Source organism: Dreissena polymorpha, chromosome 1 (assembly GCF_020536995.1).
Source record: "Dreissena polymorpha isolate Duluth1 chromosome 1, UMN_Dpol_1.0, whole genome shotgun sequence".
NCBI lineage: Eukaryota > Metazoa > Mollusca > Bivalvia > Myida > Dreissenidae > Dreissena > Dreissena polymorpha.
The window spans coordinates 65,617,197-65,635,166 of NC_068355.1; the positions used below are offsets into that span (position 1 = coordinate 65,617,197).

The 17,970-nt window shown below is 35.3% G+C and overlaps 1 protein-coding gene across 2 annotated transcripts in view; it reads right to left on the reverse strand.

Moving 5' to 3' along the window:
* LOC127832755 (dynein regulatory complex protein 10-like) overlaps positions 1-17,970 on the reverse strand; it is a 218,541-nt gene that overhangs the window by 190,111 nt on the left and 10,460 nt on the right. Inside the window, exons 3-4 of one of the 2 annotated variants that reach the window (XR_008027124.1) lie at positions 14,708-14,779; positions 14,049-14,444 (exon numbers count right to left, since the gene is read on the reverse strand). Coding sequence is in view for 1 of the 2 variants with exons in the window: in XM_052358343.1 (XP_052214303.1) it covers positions 14,178-14,444; positions 14,708-14,779 (339 nt within the window). In the remaining variant the exon portion in view is untranslated. Of the gene's footprint in view, positions 1-13,698; positions 14,445-14,707; positions 14,780-17,970 lie in introns of those variants that run through there. The other variant, XM_052358343.1, reaches the window with a different exon arrangement.

Sequence of the window (17,970 nt, forward strand, 5' to 3'; positions counted from 1 at the left end):
AAAACACATTTGCGTTGATCTCTGACAATGTTCTGGTGTCTACCCGTTTCAATTAATAATTTGTGAGACGACAAACGTAATTTAGCAATAATATTCCTATGTTTTTTATTTTCAACAATATCAAGATACGCAGATCTTTCGAATATTGGTTTCAATTCTTTATATAAAATCATTGAACTAGATGATGTGACATTTGTATTCCAGTTAGTGATATACTGGTCTCGTAATATGGTTTTAAGTAGAGGTATTAATTGATTAGCGTTCACAGATTCGGGGAATAGCAATACATCGTTAAAACCGGTTTGGTTAAGAATGTCCCGTACTTTCGATGACCAATTGTTTGTGTTATTTTTGCGTTCAATTTCTAATCTCTGTGATAATAAAATGTGTTTAAGAATACAATTACCCTCTTTTACAGTATATAATTTCAAAAAGTATTTCACGATCCTGACATATCTGTCTAAATACAAGGGGAATCGACCAACTTTGGCATATAGCGATAATGAGTTTGTTGACATCTTAACATTCAATATTCTTTTACAAAATTTACGATGGACGCGTTCAATGTTTTCCGCTTTCATAAATCCCCATACCTCGGACGCAAAAGATCCACCGCTTGACATGACAATTCCAAGGTAATTAAAATTGTTAACAATTTCTATTTCATGACCTTTATATGTCCATTTTAATGTTTTACTAATTGTGCCACCTTTTCGGAATACCATGACCTTTGTTTTTTCAATGTTTACCGTTAAATTCCACTTATCGCAGTAGGTTTCTAAATTGCTTAATGATTCTTGAAGACCCCCGGTGTTTCAGAAAATAAAGCTGCGTCGTCAGCGAATAATAATACCTTTTGTTTCACGGGGATTCAATTGCCATTGTATATCGCACATATGTGCATGTAGCAAAGACCTGTCTTTTAATTAATTAAAAATGTTACTCTGCTGTGTGAAAAATATCAACATTATTAACGCCTGCCAATTGCTTACAATTTAAAATGTATAATTGTTCTTTATCATCCGAGACAATGAAGGTTCGCATGCCATTATAATATTCTGTTTGACTCCTTTTGAACATGATATCCATAGTAGTACTGAAAGTCTTTTCGTGATTTCGTGTTCAAGTATTGAACAAAAATCAACAGAATTTGAAGGCAAGGCAATTCATAAAAGTCGTTTAAGTTTTATTTCTCAGTATAATTCAGTTAATCACTGAAACATACACATTAGTTCATGCATGATAGGTAATCTTGGTATTATTTAAGTTTAAGAGTATGTGTAACAATACATTCATGTTACTAAGTGTAATGAGCATTCAGTTAAAGAAAATATTTTAAAAACTCAACAGCATGTAAAAAATCACATGTTTGTAAAAGATTTTGCACAAGTAACCATTTGCAATGTGAAATAGAACAACAAATTCGATAATAATACTAACAATTTTCTATTTATTATTTCAACAACAAAAGATTGAGATTCCTCCTGACATGGTAATGCAGAAGATTTATTCGAAGCCTGCAGCAATACAAAAAGCTTACTAAAATTAAAAACCAAATTATCTTGTTTAAACAAGTTTGAAAATTATATATTTATAATGAGTTTTGGGAACACATTTTTGATTAACATGATCAAAGATTTAACAGTCACTTTTGAGTAAAGCAGAGATATTCACTGCTGGAATGTGTTCATTTATGAAAAAATGCAACAGTTTAATTTAATCAATTGAATATTTAAAACTAATTCAAACTGAATTTTCTTTTGTCTTCGGCAAGTCTGAAGGTTTGTGAAGTTTGTTGTCGCCACTGCTTACAAGGTACGTCTCAGGAAAAGAAAGGAATCCAATTTCCCAGTTGAATCAGACAGTATCAGTATCCTTGGCATAGCTGTGAACACACATGTATGTCAGCACTATTTAAAGTCCACAATGTTTTTCAACCATTAAAAGTTCTTAATGTGGAAATGACCTCAGGTCAATAAACCGGGCTACCACTCTTATAGATTTATAGTAGCCCGGCGGGCGTCAGCTGGAAAATTTCAGTAGCCCGATGAAAAATTTAGGTAGCCCCCGGGCTCCGGGCAATGGATTTGTCGGACACTGGACCTGGGTTTGTACGCCCAAGTTTCGCTGGCGTCATGACATTTTCCATTGCGGGGTCAAACTTTCCGTCTAAAGAGCAAGAGACCCTCTTGCTTCTTTTCAGCACACTGAAAATATAAAACAATTTGAGTTTAAACCAACAAGATTAATAAAGGGTTAGTATTGACTGAGCCTTTCCAAGAATGCTACGACATATGTTGATCAAATTAATAGTGGTTATTAAATATAATTTGTTTTCAAAAAATAGATGAGCTAAAAATGACTAAATTTGTATAATCTTTGAGCTAATACAAAATTATGATTTTGCAAATAATGCAAATTAAATTTGCACCACACAGTGCATTGAAATGTAACGTTTGTAAAGATGCAAACATGATAACTATAAGGCTAGTATTGACTGAGCCTTTAGAAAAGAGCCACGACATATGTTGATCAAACTGAAATTGTAAAAAAAATAAAAAATGACTAAAATTGTATTGCTTTTGTGCTCATTCAAAATCATGAATTTGCAAATAATACAAATAAAATTAGCATCACACAATGCGTTGAAATGTAATGTTTGTAAAGATACCCATAAGATTAATATAGGGCTAGTATTGACTGAGCCTTTCGAAAAGAGCCACGACATATGTTGATCAAACTGATAGTGATTACAAAATAAACAAATGACTAAAATTGTATTATCTTTGAGCTAATACAAAATTATACCTTTGCAAATAATGCAAATTAAATTTGCACCACACAATGCATTGAAATGTAACATTGGAAAAGATACCAACCTGATATATATAGGGCAAGTATGGACTGAGCCTTTCAAAAAGAGCCACGACATATGCTGATGAAACTGATCGTGGTAAAAAAATGGCTTAAATTGTATTGCTTTTGTGCTCATTCAATATCTTAAATTTGCAAACAATACAAATAAAATTAGCATCACACAATGCGTTGAAATGTAACGTTTGTAAGAATACCAACATGAATAGTATAGAGCTTTATTTGACCAAGCCTTTTGAAAAAAGCCACGACACACGTTTCTCGGATTATGGAAGTGTAAACAATGATACGCATGATTTGGTGAAAATACCCGCCGTTGTTTTATAAGTAAATACAAAGCATAGTCGAAAACAAATGAAACAATAAGATGTATCAAACTCAACAAACCTTTGCATTGAATACTTCTGTGTTGGCAACACTTGTTTAATTTGTTATCTTATTCTGTCTCGATTGCTGTCACGGTCTCGCTTTGTCAAAATGGCGGCTGTGAAAATTTGCCTTGTCGCGCGAAGTCTCGTTGGGTCGCAAGTCTGTTCATATACAGGTGTTAACTGGACATTTGATAATTTTGATATTTGTTACTGATTAAATTACTGTCTCTGGTTACTTCTTGTAACGCTGTCACTTTGGTTTACTCTAATTCCAATCCATAAACAAGAGCACCGCCTTGCAGGTGCAGACCGCTCATCTATTTTCTTTTTAAAGGTGAAGGGACTTTCATTTTCAATCACATAGGAGGGAGGGGTGGAGTGAAGAGAGGTGTATAGTGTGGGGGTGTGGACATTTATTACATTATCTTCCAAAAATGCGGAAAAAAAATGCAAAAAAAATTTCGGGGGGGGGATTCTTGGGTGTGATGGTTGGACGGTATTTCAAACATAAAATAATAAAAATAAACATTTGTGTTTTTTAACCGTTAAAAAAAAAAAAATTAGGGGGGGGGAGGGGTGGGTGGGGGGGATTCTTGGGTGCGATGGTTGGTGCGATGGTTGGATGGTATTTCAAACATAAAATAATAAAAATAAATATTTGTGTCTTTTAACCTTTTCAAAAAAAAAATTGGGGGGGGGGGTGGGGTCGGGGGGCGGGGTATAGTTTAAGGGTGTGGTGGTCATTTGTGAGATGATCTTTAAAAAATAAATTAGGGGGGGGGGGAATTCGGAGGGGGGGAGGGCACGGGGGGTGGTTTGGGTGGAGTCTATTGTGGTATGTCAGGTAAGAGTAGTTTTGTCAAAGTATCAATCAAATCTAATCATAAATAAAGAAGTTATGGCAATTTTAGCAAAATTTAATAATTTGACCTTGAGAGTCAAGGTCATTCAAAGGTCAAGGTAAAATTCAACTTGCCAGGTTCAGTAACCTCATGATAGCATGAAAGTATTTGAAGTTTGAAAGCAATAGCCTTGATACTTTAGATGTAAAGTGGATCGAAACACAAAATTTAACCATATATTCAAAGTTACTAAGTCAAAAAAGGGCCATACTTCCGTAAAAATGACAACCAGAGTTATGCAACTTGTCCTTTTACTGTACCCTTATGATAGTTTGCGAGTGTTCCAAGTATGAAAGAAATAGCTATGATACTTTAGGGGTAAAGTGGACCAAAACACAAAACTTAACCAAATTTTCAATTTTTTAAGTATAAAGGGCCCATAATTCCGTCCAAATGCCAGTCAGAGTTACATAACTTTGCCTGCACAGTCTCCTTATGATAGTTAATAAGTGTTGCAAGTATGAAAGCAATAGCTTTGATACTGTAGGAATAAAGTGGACCTAAACACAAATCTTAATCAAATTTTCAATTTTCTAAGTATAAAAAGGGCACATAATTCTGTCAAAATGCCAGTCAGAGTTACATTATTTTGCCTGCACAGTCCCCTTATGATAGTTAGTAAGTGTTGCAAGTATGAAAGCAATAGCTTTGATGCTTAAGGAATAAAATGGACCTAAACACAAAACCTAACCAAAATTTTCAATTTTATAAGTATAAAAAGGGCACATAATTCTGTCAAAATGCACGCCAGAGTTATCTAACTTTGCCTGCCCAGTCCCCTCATGATAGTAAGTAAGTGTACCAAGTTTGAATGCAATAGCATTGATATTTTCTGAGAAAAGTGGACCTAAACGCAAAACTTAACCGGACGCCGACGCAGACGCCGACGCCAAGGTGATGACAATTAGCTCTTTTTTTTTTTAAATAGATGAGCTAAAAATTAATTTCAATTTACACATGTACATCGAAACTTGTTAGCAAGTCATAAGAATAAGAAATGTAAGATTGTTTTTTATGCCTCATTTTCAAAGAAAAGGCGGCATATAGTGATCGGACTGTCCGTCTGTCTGTCTTTCTGTCACACGTTGCGTTTACGTTTCGAAAAATGCTCATAACTTCTATGTCCCTTGAGATATAACCTTCATATTTGGTATGCATGTGTATATGGACAAGGCCTTTCCATATGCACAAAAAAATTTACCCCTGTGACCTTGACCTTGTACTTAGGGTCCGCGTTTAGGTTTCGAAATCTGCGTTTAGGATTAGAAAAATGCTCATAACTTTTATGTCCCTTGAGATATAACCTTCATATTTGGTATGCATGTGTATATGGACAAGGCCTTTTCATACAGACAAAAAAATTTACCCTTGTGACCTTGACCTTGAACTTAGGGTCCACGTTTAGGTTTTGAAATCTGCGTTTAGGTTTAGAAAAATGCTCATAGGTTTCGAAAAATGCTCATAACTTCTATGTTCCTTGAGATATAACCTTCATATTTGGTATGCATGTGTATATGGACAAGGCCTTTCCATACGCACAAACATTTTTACCCCTGTGACCTTGACCTTAGGGTCCGTGTTTAGGTTTCGAAATTTGCGTTTAGGTTTCGAAAAATGCTCATAACTTCTATGTCCCTTGAGATATAACCTTCATATGTGTATATGGACAAGGCCTTTCCATACGCACACATTTTTTTACCCCTGTGACCTTGACCTTGAACTAAGGGTCCTCGTTTAGGTTTCGAAATCTGTGTTAAGGTTTCGAAAAATGCTCATAACTTCTATGTCCCTTGAGATATAACCTTCATATTTGGTATGCATGTGTATATGGACAAGGCCTTTCCATACGCACAAAATTTTTTACCCCTGTGACCTTGACCTTGAAGTTAGGGTCCGTATTTCGGTTTCTAAATCTGCGTTTAGGTTTTGAAAAATGCTCATAACTTCTATGTCCTTGAGATATAACCTTCATATTTGGTATGCATGTGTTAACGGACAAGGCCTTTCCATACGCAAACAAATTTTGACCCCTTTGACCTTGACCTTGAACTTAGGGTCCGCGTTTAGGTTTCGAAATCTGTGTTTAGGTTTCGAAAAAAGCTCATAACTTCTATCAAGCGTTTATATAGTGTAAATTACAAGTAGGATTAAGAGGCATATAGACTGAGGTTTTACAGTAGCTTGTTTACATGGGTTTAGTAGGTTGTTCAGATGGGAAACTACATGCGTGTATGATGATTAAACATTTTTCAATAAAACTTGAATATTTATAATTTGTTTTGTGTTCTTTGTTTCAGGCTAGTAAACACAGTGCTTGAGGCAGAGCTAAAAGAAATCCATGCATTCTCAATATACATGTAGTTATTTAAACTAAAATCTAGAATCATTTTTAATATACAATTTTGTCAAGGCTATTATAATAATTATTTGATGGTTAAATTGATAATGCTTTGATGATGCTTAATTACTGATAAATTTCCAAAAGAAAATACATTATTTCATATTTTGTATAAATTGTTAAATTAAAAATAATGTTTAAAACAATAAAAGTGTCAATAACACTGAACTGACATAATGATGTTTATTGTGCTTTTTTATTGGCCAGTGAAATGAAGACATTGTATTACAGAGCAGTAGTTTCAGTTTTATAGTGCCTGTGTATGGTGTATATATTGACATAAATGTATGATTTTAAACACTTCATTTGCAATAAATGTATTTCCTCATTCTGTAGATTTTGTATGGATCTCACATGTTCATCTGCCCAGCCCCTGCTAGCTACAAACTAGCTAAAAGCTAGCTAGCTAAAAATACCAGCAAAATGGAAGGAATTTTTGGTTGCAAAACTATCATATGAGTTGATGTTGAAGTTTTCAGCTGCTATAAATCAAAAAGATTTGTCTGCTTTAATTTCGGCTTCTTTTATAATCATTTCTTATGGCCAGGCTTACAGGTAGTTCAGGAAAAAGACATCAGCTCTCATTTAGTTGGTGTTGTACTTAAATATTTTAAAAAGAATTAAGTTATTTTGCAAACATATTTAAAAAAGATAATAACCTCTATATATTCACAGAAATCTAACACAAAAATCAGTAAGGCTTGCTATGGTTCAATTTAATCTCATAAGTTATATAATTATTGTTTAAAGATAAGTATGAAGGAAATTTTGCATGCTTTCTAGTAAGATTCTGAAACGTTGCACCCCTTAAATTTCCAATGTATGTTTGATTTTGTGAAGGTAACCATCTTTTTTTTAGTTTATGTAATTGTTAATGAAGCCATTGATAGAAATGTTATTTTTATGTTGAAGTTTTGTATTTATATTTATTTTGACCTATCTGTAAGTGTATGAATGTACATTTAATCAATTAAGTTTTACCCGGAAGCATCAATGAAAATATATTTTATTAAATTATTATATTGACTCCTGAACAATGGCAGAAAGAACAGTCTTGATGAAGTTTGCTTATTTTAGGGAAAACTGAGATTTTCTTGTTAGAACATTAGTAGAATAAATGGCGGTTCACAATTACTGTTTACACATTCTGTTTACGAATGCTGTGATTCTTGTGTTCGACCATTATTCAATCTGCGCAAACTATTAGTTCGTAATTATGTGGTTGAACAATTGTGTAAGTTGTTAATATCAGTTATCAAGAACAAAAATCTAGTTGTATGTTAGAATAGCTCATGCAATATGTTTTGGATTAAAATGAAGTACTCAGTTTGTGTCTGTCTCCATATGCAATTTGTTATTATAGAATACATGTATAGAACTAATCAATAATAAAAGAAGAAACCTAGGTCGGATAAGTTACTAGAGCTCATTGGGTCATTGTTGACCTGAAATGGCCCACAAGTCACCCGTGGGTGACTAGATGCCGATTCCTGTCATCCTAGGGTGTCTTCAAGCCGATTCATGTCACCCTGGGGTGACTTCAAGCCGATGCTAGTCAGCCCTGGGTGACATGAATCGGCTTCTAGTCACCCCCGGGTGACATGGCCATTTTAGGTCAACAATGACCCAATGAGCGTTAGTAGACGGTATTTAAGATGTCAGTCTGAAACTGATATACAGTCAAACCTGAATTCAGCGGTCAGTCAAGGGAAATGATAAAAGTGACCGTTGTCCACAGGTGACCGTTGAATTCGGATCACAATTTTAAGAACATTTTAATAACAGCATTAACTTACGCGTGTACATTAAATAATAGAGAATAATATCTTTTAGATTGATTTAATTTCATATTGTTAAATTAAACAATGACTTTATCAACGCTGGTATAATTGTTTACTCATGCATCTCATTCATTCAGTAAATAAAGCTTGTCACGTTCCGTTGACGTCACGTTCGTAAAAGTCTAAAAAGCGGATTCGGTGTCATAAACCGATAGTACGGTGTAATTGTACCGTTCTAATTCAAAGAAATAGCGGTCATTTAATTAAGCGATAATTACTTTCAACAAGTCATAAACTCTGATATATTTTCTTTTGAAGATTCCCCCACAATTATCCCCGCAAAAGAAACCTCAACACCTTATAATTTGTTTACTCGCAGCGGGCCGCTTTTATAATATCATAGTCAATTACCGCTTTCAGACGCTTTAAACGCAAAAAAGACGGACAAATAATGTGCTGTGTTTTTAGCTCATCTATTTTTTGAAAAAAAATTATGAGCTATTGTCATCACCTTGGCGTCGGCGTCGGCGTTGGCGTCCGGTTAAGTTTTGCGTTTAGGTCCACTTTTCTCAGAAAGTATCAATGCTATTGCATTCAAACTTGGTACACATACTTACTATCATGAGGGGACTGGGCAGGCAAAGTTAGATAACTCTGGCGTGCATTTTGACAGAATTATGTGCCCTTTTTATACTTAGAAAATTGAAAATTTTAGTTAAGATTTGCGTTTAGGTCCACTTTTCTCAGTGAGTATCAATGCTATTGCATTCAAACTTGTTACACTTACTTACTATCATGAGGGGACTGTGCAGGCAAAGTTAGATAACTCTGGCATGCATTTTGACAGAATTATGTGCCCTTTTTATACTTAGAAAATTGAAAATTTTGGTTAAGTTTTGTGTTTAGGTCCATTTTATTCCTTAAGCATCAAAGCTATTGCTTTCATACTTGCAACACTTACTAACTTTCATAAGGGGACTGTGCAGGCAAAGTAATGTAACTCTGACTGGCATTTTGACAGAATTATGTGCCCTTTTTATACTTAGAAAATTGAAAATTTGATTAAGTTTTGTGTTTAGGTCCACTTTATTCCTACAGTATCAAAGCTATTGCTTTCATACTTGCAACACTTATTAACTATCATAAGGGGACCGTGCAGGCAAAGTTATGTAACTCTGACTGGCATTCGGACGGAATTATGGGCCCTTTATACTTAGAAAATTGAAAATTTGGTTAAGATTTATGTTTTGGTCCACTTTACCCCTAAAGTATCATAGATATTGCTTTCATACTTGGAACACTCAAAAACTATAATAAGGGTACAGTAAAAGGACAAGTTGCATAACTCTGGTTGTCATTGTTACGGAATTATGGCCCTTTTTTGACTTAGTAACTTTTAATATATGGTTAAATTTTGTGTTTCGATCCACTTTACTTCTTAAGTATCAGGGCTATTGCTTTCAAACTTTAAATACTTTCATGCTATCATGAGGTTACTGTACCTGGCAAGTTGAATTTTACCTTGACCTTTGAATGACCTTGACTCTCAAGGTCAAATTATTAAATTTTGCTAAAATTGCCATAACTTCTTTATTTATGATTAGATTTGATTGATACTTTGACGAAACTACTCTTACCTGACATACCACAATAGACTCCACCCAAACCGTCCCCCGTGCCCTCCCCCCCCCCCCTCCCCCCCCACCTCCCCCCTGTATTTTTTTTTTAAGATCATCTCACAAATGATCACCACACCCTCACACTATACCCCCCCCACCCCCCCACCCCACCCCCCCCAATTTTTTTTTTTAATTTGTTTTGTTTTTTTTTGTTTTTTTTTAAAGATCATCTCACAAATTACCACCACACCCTCACACTATACCCCCCCCCCCCAATTTTTTTTTTAAACGGTTATGTTTGAAATACCGTCCAACCATCGCACCCAAAAAATCCCCCCCCCATCGCCCTTCCCCCCACCCCCCACCCCCCCGGCCCCGATTTTTTTATTATTTTTTTTTTCGCTTTTTTGGAAGATAATGTAATAAATGTCCACAACCCCACACTTTACACCCCTCTTCACTCCACCCCTCCCTCCTTTGTGATTGAAAATGAGAGTCCCTTCACCTTTAAAGAAACATAGATGAGCGGTCTGCACCCGCAAGGCGGTGCTCTTGTTAATTTTTGCGACTTGAGACGACTGACGCGTGACCGTTAATTTCAGGTCAAACATGAATTTCGGAGTGGAATATAGTGGACGTTGGCCGTTATGGTCAGGTGGCCGTTAAATTCAAGTGTTATATAGAGTGTTTTTCGTCGGGGGGATTCCAGACTGACCGTTGTCTGCAGGTGACCGGTAAATTCAGATGGCCGTTAGGTCAGTTTCGACTGTAATAAAGACTTGTTCTGGGAAAACTGGACTTATGCATTATGCGTATGCATTCAGTTTTTTCCTAAATTAGCCTGTTCAGTCTGCAAAGACCAATCTGGCGTGACACTTTCTGCTTTTCAGGATTTGGTGAGCTTTTTTGATCGCCTTTTGTCCGTTGTGCGTCGTGCTGTCTGAACAACTGCCTTGGTAACAAACTTGAGGCGAGATTTAATGATATTGTCCGATCTTCATGAAATCTGGTCAGAAGATTTGTGCCAATAAAATCTTGGACAAGTTTGAAATTGGTTCAGGTTGTTTGAAAAACATGACTGCAAGGGGGGGGGGGCAATTTTCCTTATATGGCTATATTAAAACTTTGTTAATACTCTAGAAGCCACATTTATTGTCCAATCTTCATTAAATTTGGTGAGATTTGTACCAATAATATCTTGAATCAGTTCCTAAATAGTTCTGGTTGGTTGAAAAAAATGGCTGCCAGGGGGCGGGCATTTTTCCTTATATGGCTTGAGTAAAACCTTGTTAACACATTTATTTCCGATCTTCATGAAACTTGGTCAGAAGACGGTCCCAATGATTTCTTGTATGAGTTGGAAATGGTTTTGATTGGTTGAAAAACATGGCCAACAGGATTTTTTTCCTTAAATTGCTATAGTTAAACCTTGTTAAAACTCTAAAAGCAACTTTTTTGTCCGATCATCATGAAACTTGATTAGAAGTTTTGTCCCAATGAGATTTTGGACGAGTTCAAAAATGGTTCTGGTTGGTTGAAAAAAATGGGCACCACGAAACGGGGCATTTAATATTCCTTATATATGGATTTATTAAAGCCTTATTAACACTCTAGAGGCCACATTTATGGTCCGACCTGCATGAAACTTGGTCAGAAGGTTTTTCCCTATAACACGGCCGTTGATCACGGCGCCACCTCTTTTTTGAGATTAACATGAGCCAATGCAACTTCTGAGGTGGCGCTCATTCATCACAAAAAAGAGGTGGTGCGTGTGATTAACGGCCGTGTATAATGCCTTGGATAAGTATGAAAATGGTCCTGCTTGGTTGAAAAACATGACAACCAGGGGGGGGGGGGTCATTTTTCCTTATATGCCTAAAGTAAAACCTAGTTAACACTCTAGATGCCACATTTATTGTTCTATCATCATGAAACTTGGTCAGAAGATTTGTCCCAATGATATCTTGGACATGTCTGAAAATGATTAGAGTTGTTTGAAAAACATGGCCACCAGGTGGCGGGGCATTTTCCTTATATGGTTATAATAAAACCTTGTTAACACTATAAAACTCACATTTATAATCCAATCTTCATGAAACTTGGTCAGAACATGTGTTCTTATGCTATCTTGAATGAGTTTCAAAATGGTTCTGGTCTGTTGAAAAACATGGCAACCAGGGGACGGGGCATTTTTCGTCATATAGCTATAATAAAACCTTGTAAGCACTGTAGAGGCCTGATTTTTGTCCGATCTTCATGAAACATGGTTAGAAGATTCGTCTTAATGATATCTTAGGCGAGTTCAAAATTGGTGCATTTTACCGTATGTGGCTATATAGGGCTTTCCTAAGAACCTTGTTAATACTTCAGACACCACATTCATTGTCTGATCTTCATGAAATTTCATGAAGATTTGTCCCAATGATATCTTGGACAAGTTGGATAATGGTTCAAGTTGGTTGAAAAACAGGGGGAGGTGCATTTTTCCTTATATTGCTATAGTAAAAACTTGTTTACACTCTAAGTCACATTTATTGTCCAATCTTCATAAAACTTGGTCAGAATATTTTTAATGAGGTCTTGAATGTGTAAAATGGTTCCGGTCGGTTGAAAAACTTGGCCACCAGGGGCGGGAAATTCATCTCTATATGGCTATAGTAAAATCTTGTTAGAACTCTAAAAGTTACATGTATTGTTCACTCTTCATGAAAGTTGGTCGGAAAATTTGTTCTAATGACATCTTGGGCTGCATCTGTATCTGAGGTGACGGACTTTGGGCCTTTCAGTCACTCTTGTTTTGTTTATAAAGGTTTCTTCCAAACAAAAATCAAGTGTATGTGGAAAGTATTGTCTTGGATATGGAACCAACCTATGTTTTTGTATAAAGCCCAATTTTCCCAGATAGTGGCTCAAATGGATAATGTGCGCTGTACAAAGTTGTATATCATCTTATTTAAAGGATTTTTATAACTTCTAAAAAATTCGGAATAATAACTATATAGCACTTCAGTCCCATGTTAATGTTATAGAAATACACTACACAAGAATGGTCTTGAAATTTATTTGTCACTTATTTGTGTATTAAGATAGACGTATAATTGTACACATAAATGATAAATTTTATCGACCAAAGTGTTGGTAGTTCAGTAGACATTTGTTAACATATCAAAATTGAATTTAAAACAATATGTATGACCATATTGTTTGCGTGCTGTATGGTTGCCAAAAAATCCAGAAAATGTTTGGAACAGTATACCTTGAAAGGCTTTATGAAGGCAAGGTTTTGTAAACTTTCAGTTGTTGGTAGTCTTGATGACAGCACACAATGTCACATATAGATTCACATTTAGTTATTCTAAAATCCCTTTATGCACATGCATAATAAAGATCGACCAATAGTGTGTAAGGACCTTGAAGTATTACCTTGACCTCGGAGTAGAAATGTGCCACCTTATATTTGCCATGTTATTTGTTAATCTTTTATACTATGGGGGAAGTCAAAACAAGTTTTGTGACTGACAAAATGACAGAGAATACTTTCAGGCTTAGTGATACTTTTAAACCCCTCTTACCTATTGGTAGTTAAGAGTATAATTAAAAGCAAGCATGTTTGGCGATTTAAATCAATGAAATATTCAACCAGATTACAACTTTTCTTTGTAATATAATACAATCCACAACAAACATTGACTTGTATAAATTATATAAATGTACAGATTGATTTTATACTTGCAAACATTTCAAAACAAAACGTTCATGGTTTTATCAGTTTATAAACAATTCACAACACAAGTTGCGTTATTATAATTTCTATTTAGCCCATTATTTCATATAACAGCTATCACAGACAAAATAAAGGTAAATATAGACCAAGAAAAAAGAAAAGAATTAATGTATGCAGTTAAATTAACGCAAAAATCATTCACACTTATTTTAACAATCATGACACAAGAGTCAAAGAGTAATCTACTTAAAGATGAACAAACACAACACTTTTCAAGAATGTATGCAAACAAAATCTGATGAGTATCAAACACAAATGCTTACATTTGTGTTCATTTGTAATAAAAAGTGCCAAGAACATGACAATTTTAGTGTAAAAGTTTTAGATCGTTTAATGCTAAGTCTGGAATTCTATCTTGACATTTTTAATTCTACGAAAATTGTTTCAATAGCATGAAACATGGGAAGTTTCTCAAAAGCAAATGCACTTCCAAACGTTTATCAACCACTTATTCTTTCTTCTTCTTTCCACCCTTCTTCTTGCGAGCCTTGAGTGCCTTACGAACCTTAAACGATCGCCAGAATGCTTGAATGGTCGTCGATGCTTTAACCATAAGGGCAAGCTCGCGTTCAGCAGCTTCACGACGTTCACGTGCCAGGCGCCTCTCCTCCATGATTGTCTGGTACTCAGACTCGAGTGTCTTGAATCTCTCTTCCAGTTCGTGCAGTTGAGTCTTCTCCTGCGTGTAGACCTCGTCGATTTCCTCGTATTCATCCTGTGAAAAAAAATATTTACAAATAAAAGATTTATAATTGTTAGCAGACTGACAAGTTGAATTGCCTAAAGACTTGTGAATGTCAATATTAGGCCAGCACTTGAAATCATCATACTACCATAATCAATTCACATAAAGCATACCATTTCATTTATAAGCTTGCAATGCATTTGCAATTTTTAAAGTTATTCTGCAAATAAATGGGAGTTTTTTGTTCTGCAATAGGCAAATGAAGAATATTTGCAAGAAAAATGTTGAATTACCTGTCTTTCACCCATATCTTGGTCATAACGCTGTATCCAGTTTTCAACCTCAGTCTCGATCTTAAACTTTTTCTGAAGCATTATAAAGAAAATTATCAATTGCAATTTAATAATGCAAGTAACTTATTTTTTATACAAAATATAGACAAGAATAAAAAATTAAGCAGTGCAGCAAAAACATTATTTTTAATACTCATTACTTAGTGATATACAACAGTTTACAATTCATGAATGTAGCGTACAAGTGTTATATTTGATGAACTTGGTTTTGGAAATCATGCTTATTGTAACAGGCTTTTAAATCCGAATTGCTATGTTTAAATATTTTATCAGAATTGTGTTCATTTCAATGGACAACGCACTAGACATAAGTATGCCAATCTAGTTTCAGTCGAAATGACAGTCTACAATGTGTGTTGACGTGCATAACAGGGCTTTCCACATGCCATTTAACTATCCCTCGCCGGGGCGCTTGAATTTCGAAATCAGAGTCCCCGGGGCGCTTGAAATTTTCCGATCAGTGAATTTTTCAGTCAAAGAAAGTGGAGATTGTAAAAAAAATCAAGGTTTCTCTATCAGTGTATCAATAATCTCTGTTTTAAAAGAGCACTCAGTACCTACTTTCACAAATAATCGCCATAAACACCACATGGGGTAATGAATAATCCACTGATAAGAGAATAGCATGACGCGCGTATCGATTATTCTAGCCACATCACACAGTCATTTAAATGCTGACAAGGATGTATCAGGTAACTTTCCAGTCGTCAAACTGTGATGTTCATCGTCCAATCGGTTACACGAATGCTTATGAGGGCGAAGTTAACTATCGACCTTTATTTTTGATTGACGTCGGGTACGAAGTAAGAGTTTATCGCCGCTTGATTAGCAAGAAATTGTACCATTTACGTAATATAAAACCGGTACCAAGTACAGTACAGTACATTAAAGACGGTTTCGGGATGATCGTATCATCATCCCACCTTTTTACTGTAAACAAGTGTTAGCTATGACTTATAATTAATACGAGAAATTAATTGCAAGTGGTGAACAATTCATTACTTATAGCGAATAAGTTGTGCAAATAACTCCCGGTTACAATTATGCGATAGCAATTTAATTCCAGTACATGTATATTTCATCATGTCCATTTATAGAACTGATTCACCTCGTTTTTCTGACATTTATTCGACACATAATGCATTTTAACAAATTTTCGTTGAATTAATTACGCACAGTTGTAAATGTTTCGTCCGATAATCGATACTTAGAAGACTGATGATGGCAACCGGCCGTTATCCTCGTGGACAACGTGATTTCCATGCAAAATTCCGTCAAAACATTTATTCGTCTCGTAAAGTGTTTAAACAAATTATCGTGGAATTCATAACGCAACTGTTAATATTTGTTGAAATGGGAATAATTAAATTTGTAATCCGAAACCCATTTCCGTAAGTCGATGTTAACGCGTTTTTAATCCGAAACACACTTCCGAATGTTACCGCAACGTTAAAATATTCTTGCTTCAAATTAGCAGTGCAAAATTTGTGTGTCGATTTTTTTTTTCTCAATTAAAAAGAGCGCGAAAATTATGCAGCATGTACAACGTCGCGTCATTTGCAGACAAAGCGTGCGTGTATTGAGCGTTCAATGGATTGACGCATGTTCAGAGGCAATATTTCATCAAATATATATAAATAGTCACTTAAAATTTATTTGATAAATAGAAAAAGAGCAAGGGTTGTGTTAAAGAAATAATTGAGAGCTTTTATCGTAAATATTTACCAGAAAGTGATTTATAAAAACGGAATAAACGGGATTATCGGGTAATAAATAGAAACTTGAAAAGAAGTAAGTATACAGTAATAGAGTCAGGTTGAAACGGATGCTATTGGGGAATCGTTCGAGTCGGAATTTTACTATCTGTGCGGAAAAGTTTTAAAACAAACAATATAAAAAATTATTTATTTTTTCAAATTACTGGGGGATTTTCTTGAAGAGTCATAGCGCACCAAATGACGTCTTTTGACACTGTTTTTCTTAGAGTTATAACGCACCACAGAACGTGAATTGACACGTTAAATTAAAAAAAAATCAACGTCGGGAGGGGACACCCCTCCCTTACCACCCCTATAAGTCCCGGGGCGCCTGGCAAAAATCCTGTGGAAAACACTGGTGCATAATCTCCATATTGACATCTGTCCATGTTCCAAGTTTCAAGAAAAAATATTAAGAACTAAAGTTATCGCAGGATCCAGAAAAGTGTGACAGACTGACTGACAGACAGAAGGCAAACCATAAGTCCCTTCCGGTTTCACTGGTAGGGGACAAAAACAAACAAACAAACCAGCTCCACCGACTCTTGGCCAAAGACAAGTAAAAAGGAAAATCAGGCAAGTACATATTCAGGGTTGTCATTATGATTGTAAACAAAGGATTATTTTGGAAAAGTAACCGATTCGACCGGGGGTCAAGGGGTCCGCCTAGGCCCCCTTGTAGGTCCAGGGCAAGGCCCTGGCAGGGAGGTCAGGTGGGCGAAGCCCCCCTGACCGAAAACGAATTCTGGACATTTTAGGGACAAATTACTGCTATTCTCAGAGCACAAAAAGTTAAAATGAGGTCTAAAAAGAATAGACAATTTTAAGATTTTCACATTTTTAGCATACTGTACAATGTAAAAACATATTATATAAATAGCATGTTCCAATTCTATCCATCACCCGATAATCCAGTATTATTACGATTTCTTTTTTTTCAAAACCAAATTACGCCCAATTTTGACGATGAATGTCGTCCGCCATTTAACGCAAGTGCATATTCAAATTGAATTGTGGGATTGGGGAATTCCCATTGAACATGCGTGAATCACGTGACGCGATTTGAGAGCATTGAGAACCGTTTATATGTAGTAATTACGACAAATCAACCACTCAATCTAAACTGTTACATGTACGGTACCTCCTTTCAGAAAAGTTTGAGAAAGTGAATTTCTGAGAATACAAACGCGCCTTTTTTTAAATTTACCTAGTACTTTTCATTCCGGATCGTGATATAACTTGTCAGGTCATTCATGCACGTAGACCTATATGTATGCATAGCTTGGCAATCTCAAAACACGTTATTTACCTACTTATTACATTATGTGTTATGACCATTTGTATAACAAAATGCATTATTTAATTGAAGTATTTTTAAATGCGTATAATTAAATGTGTTATCCGAAATCATTTTAAGATTTCATTATTCATGGAAAATTCTGAAAA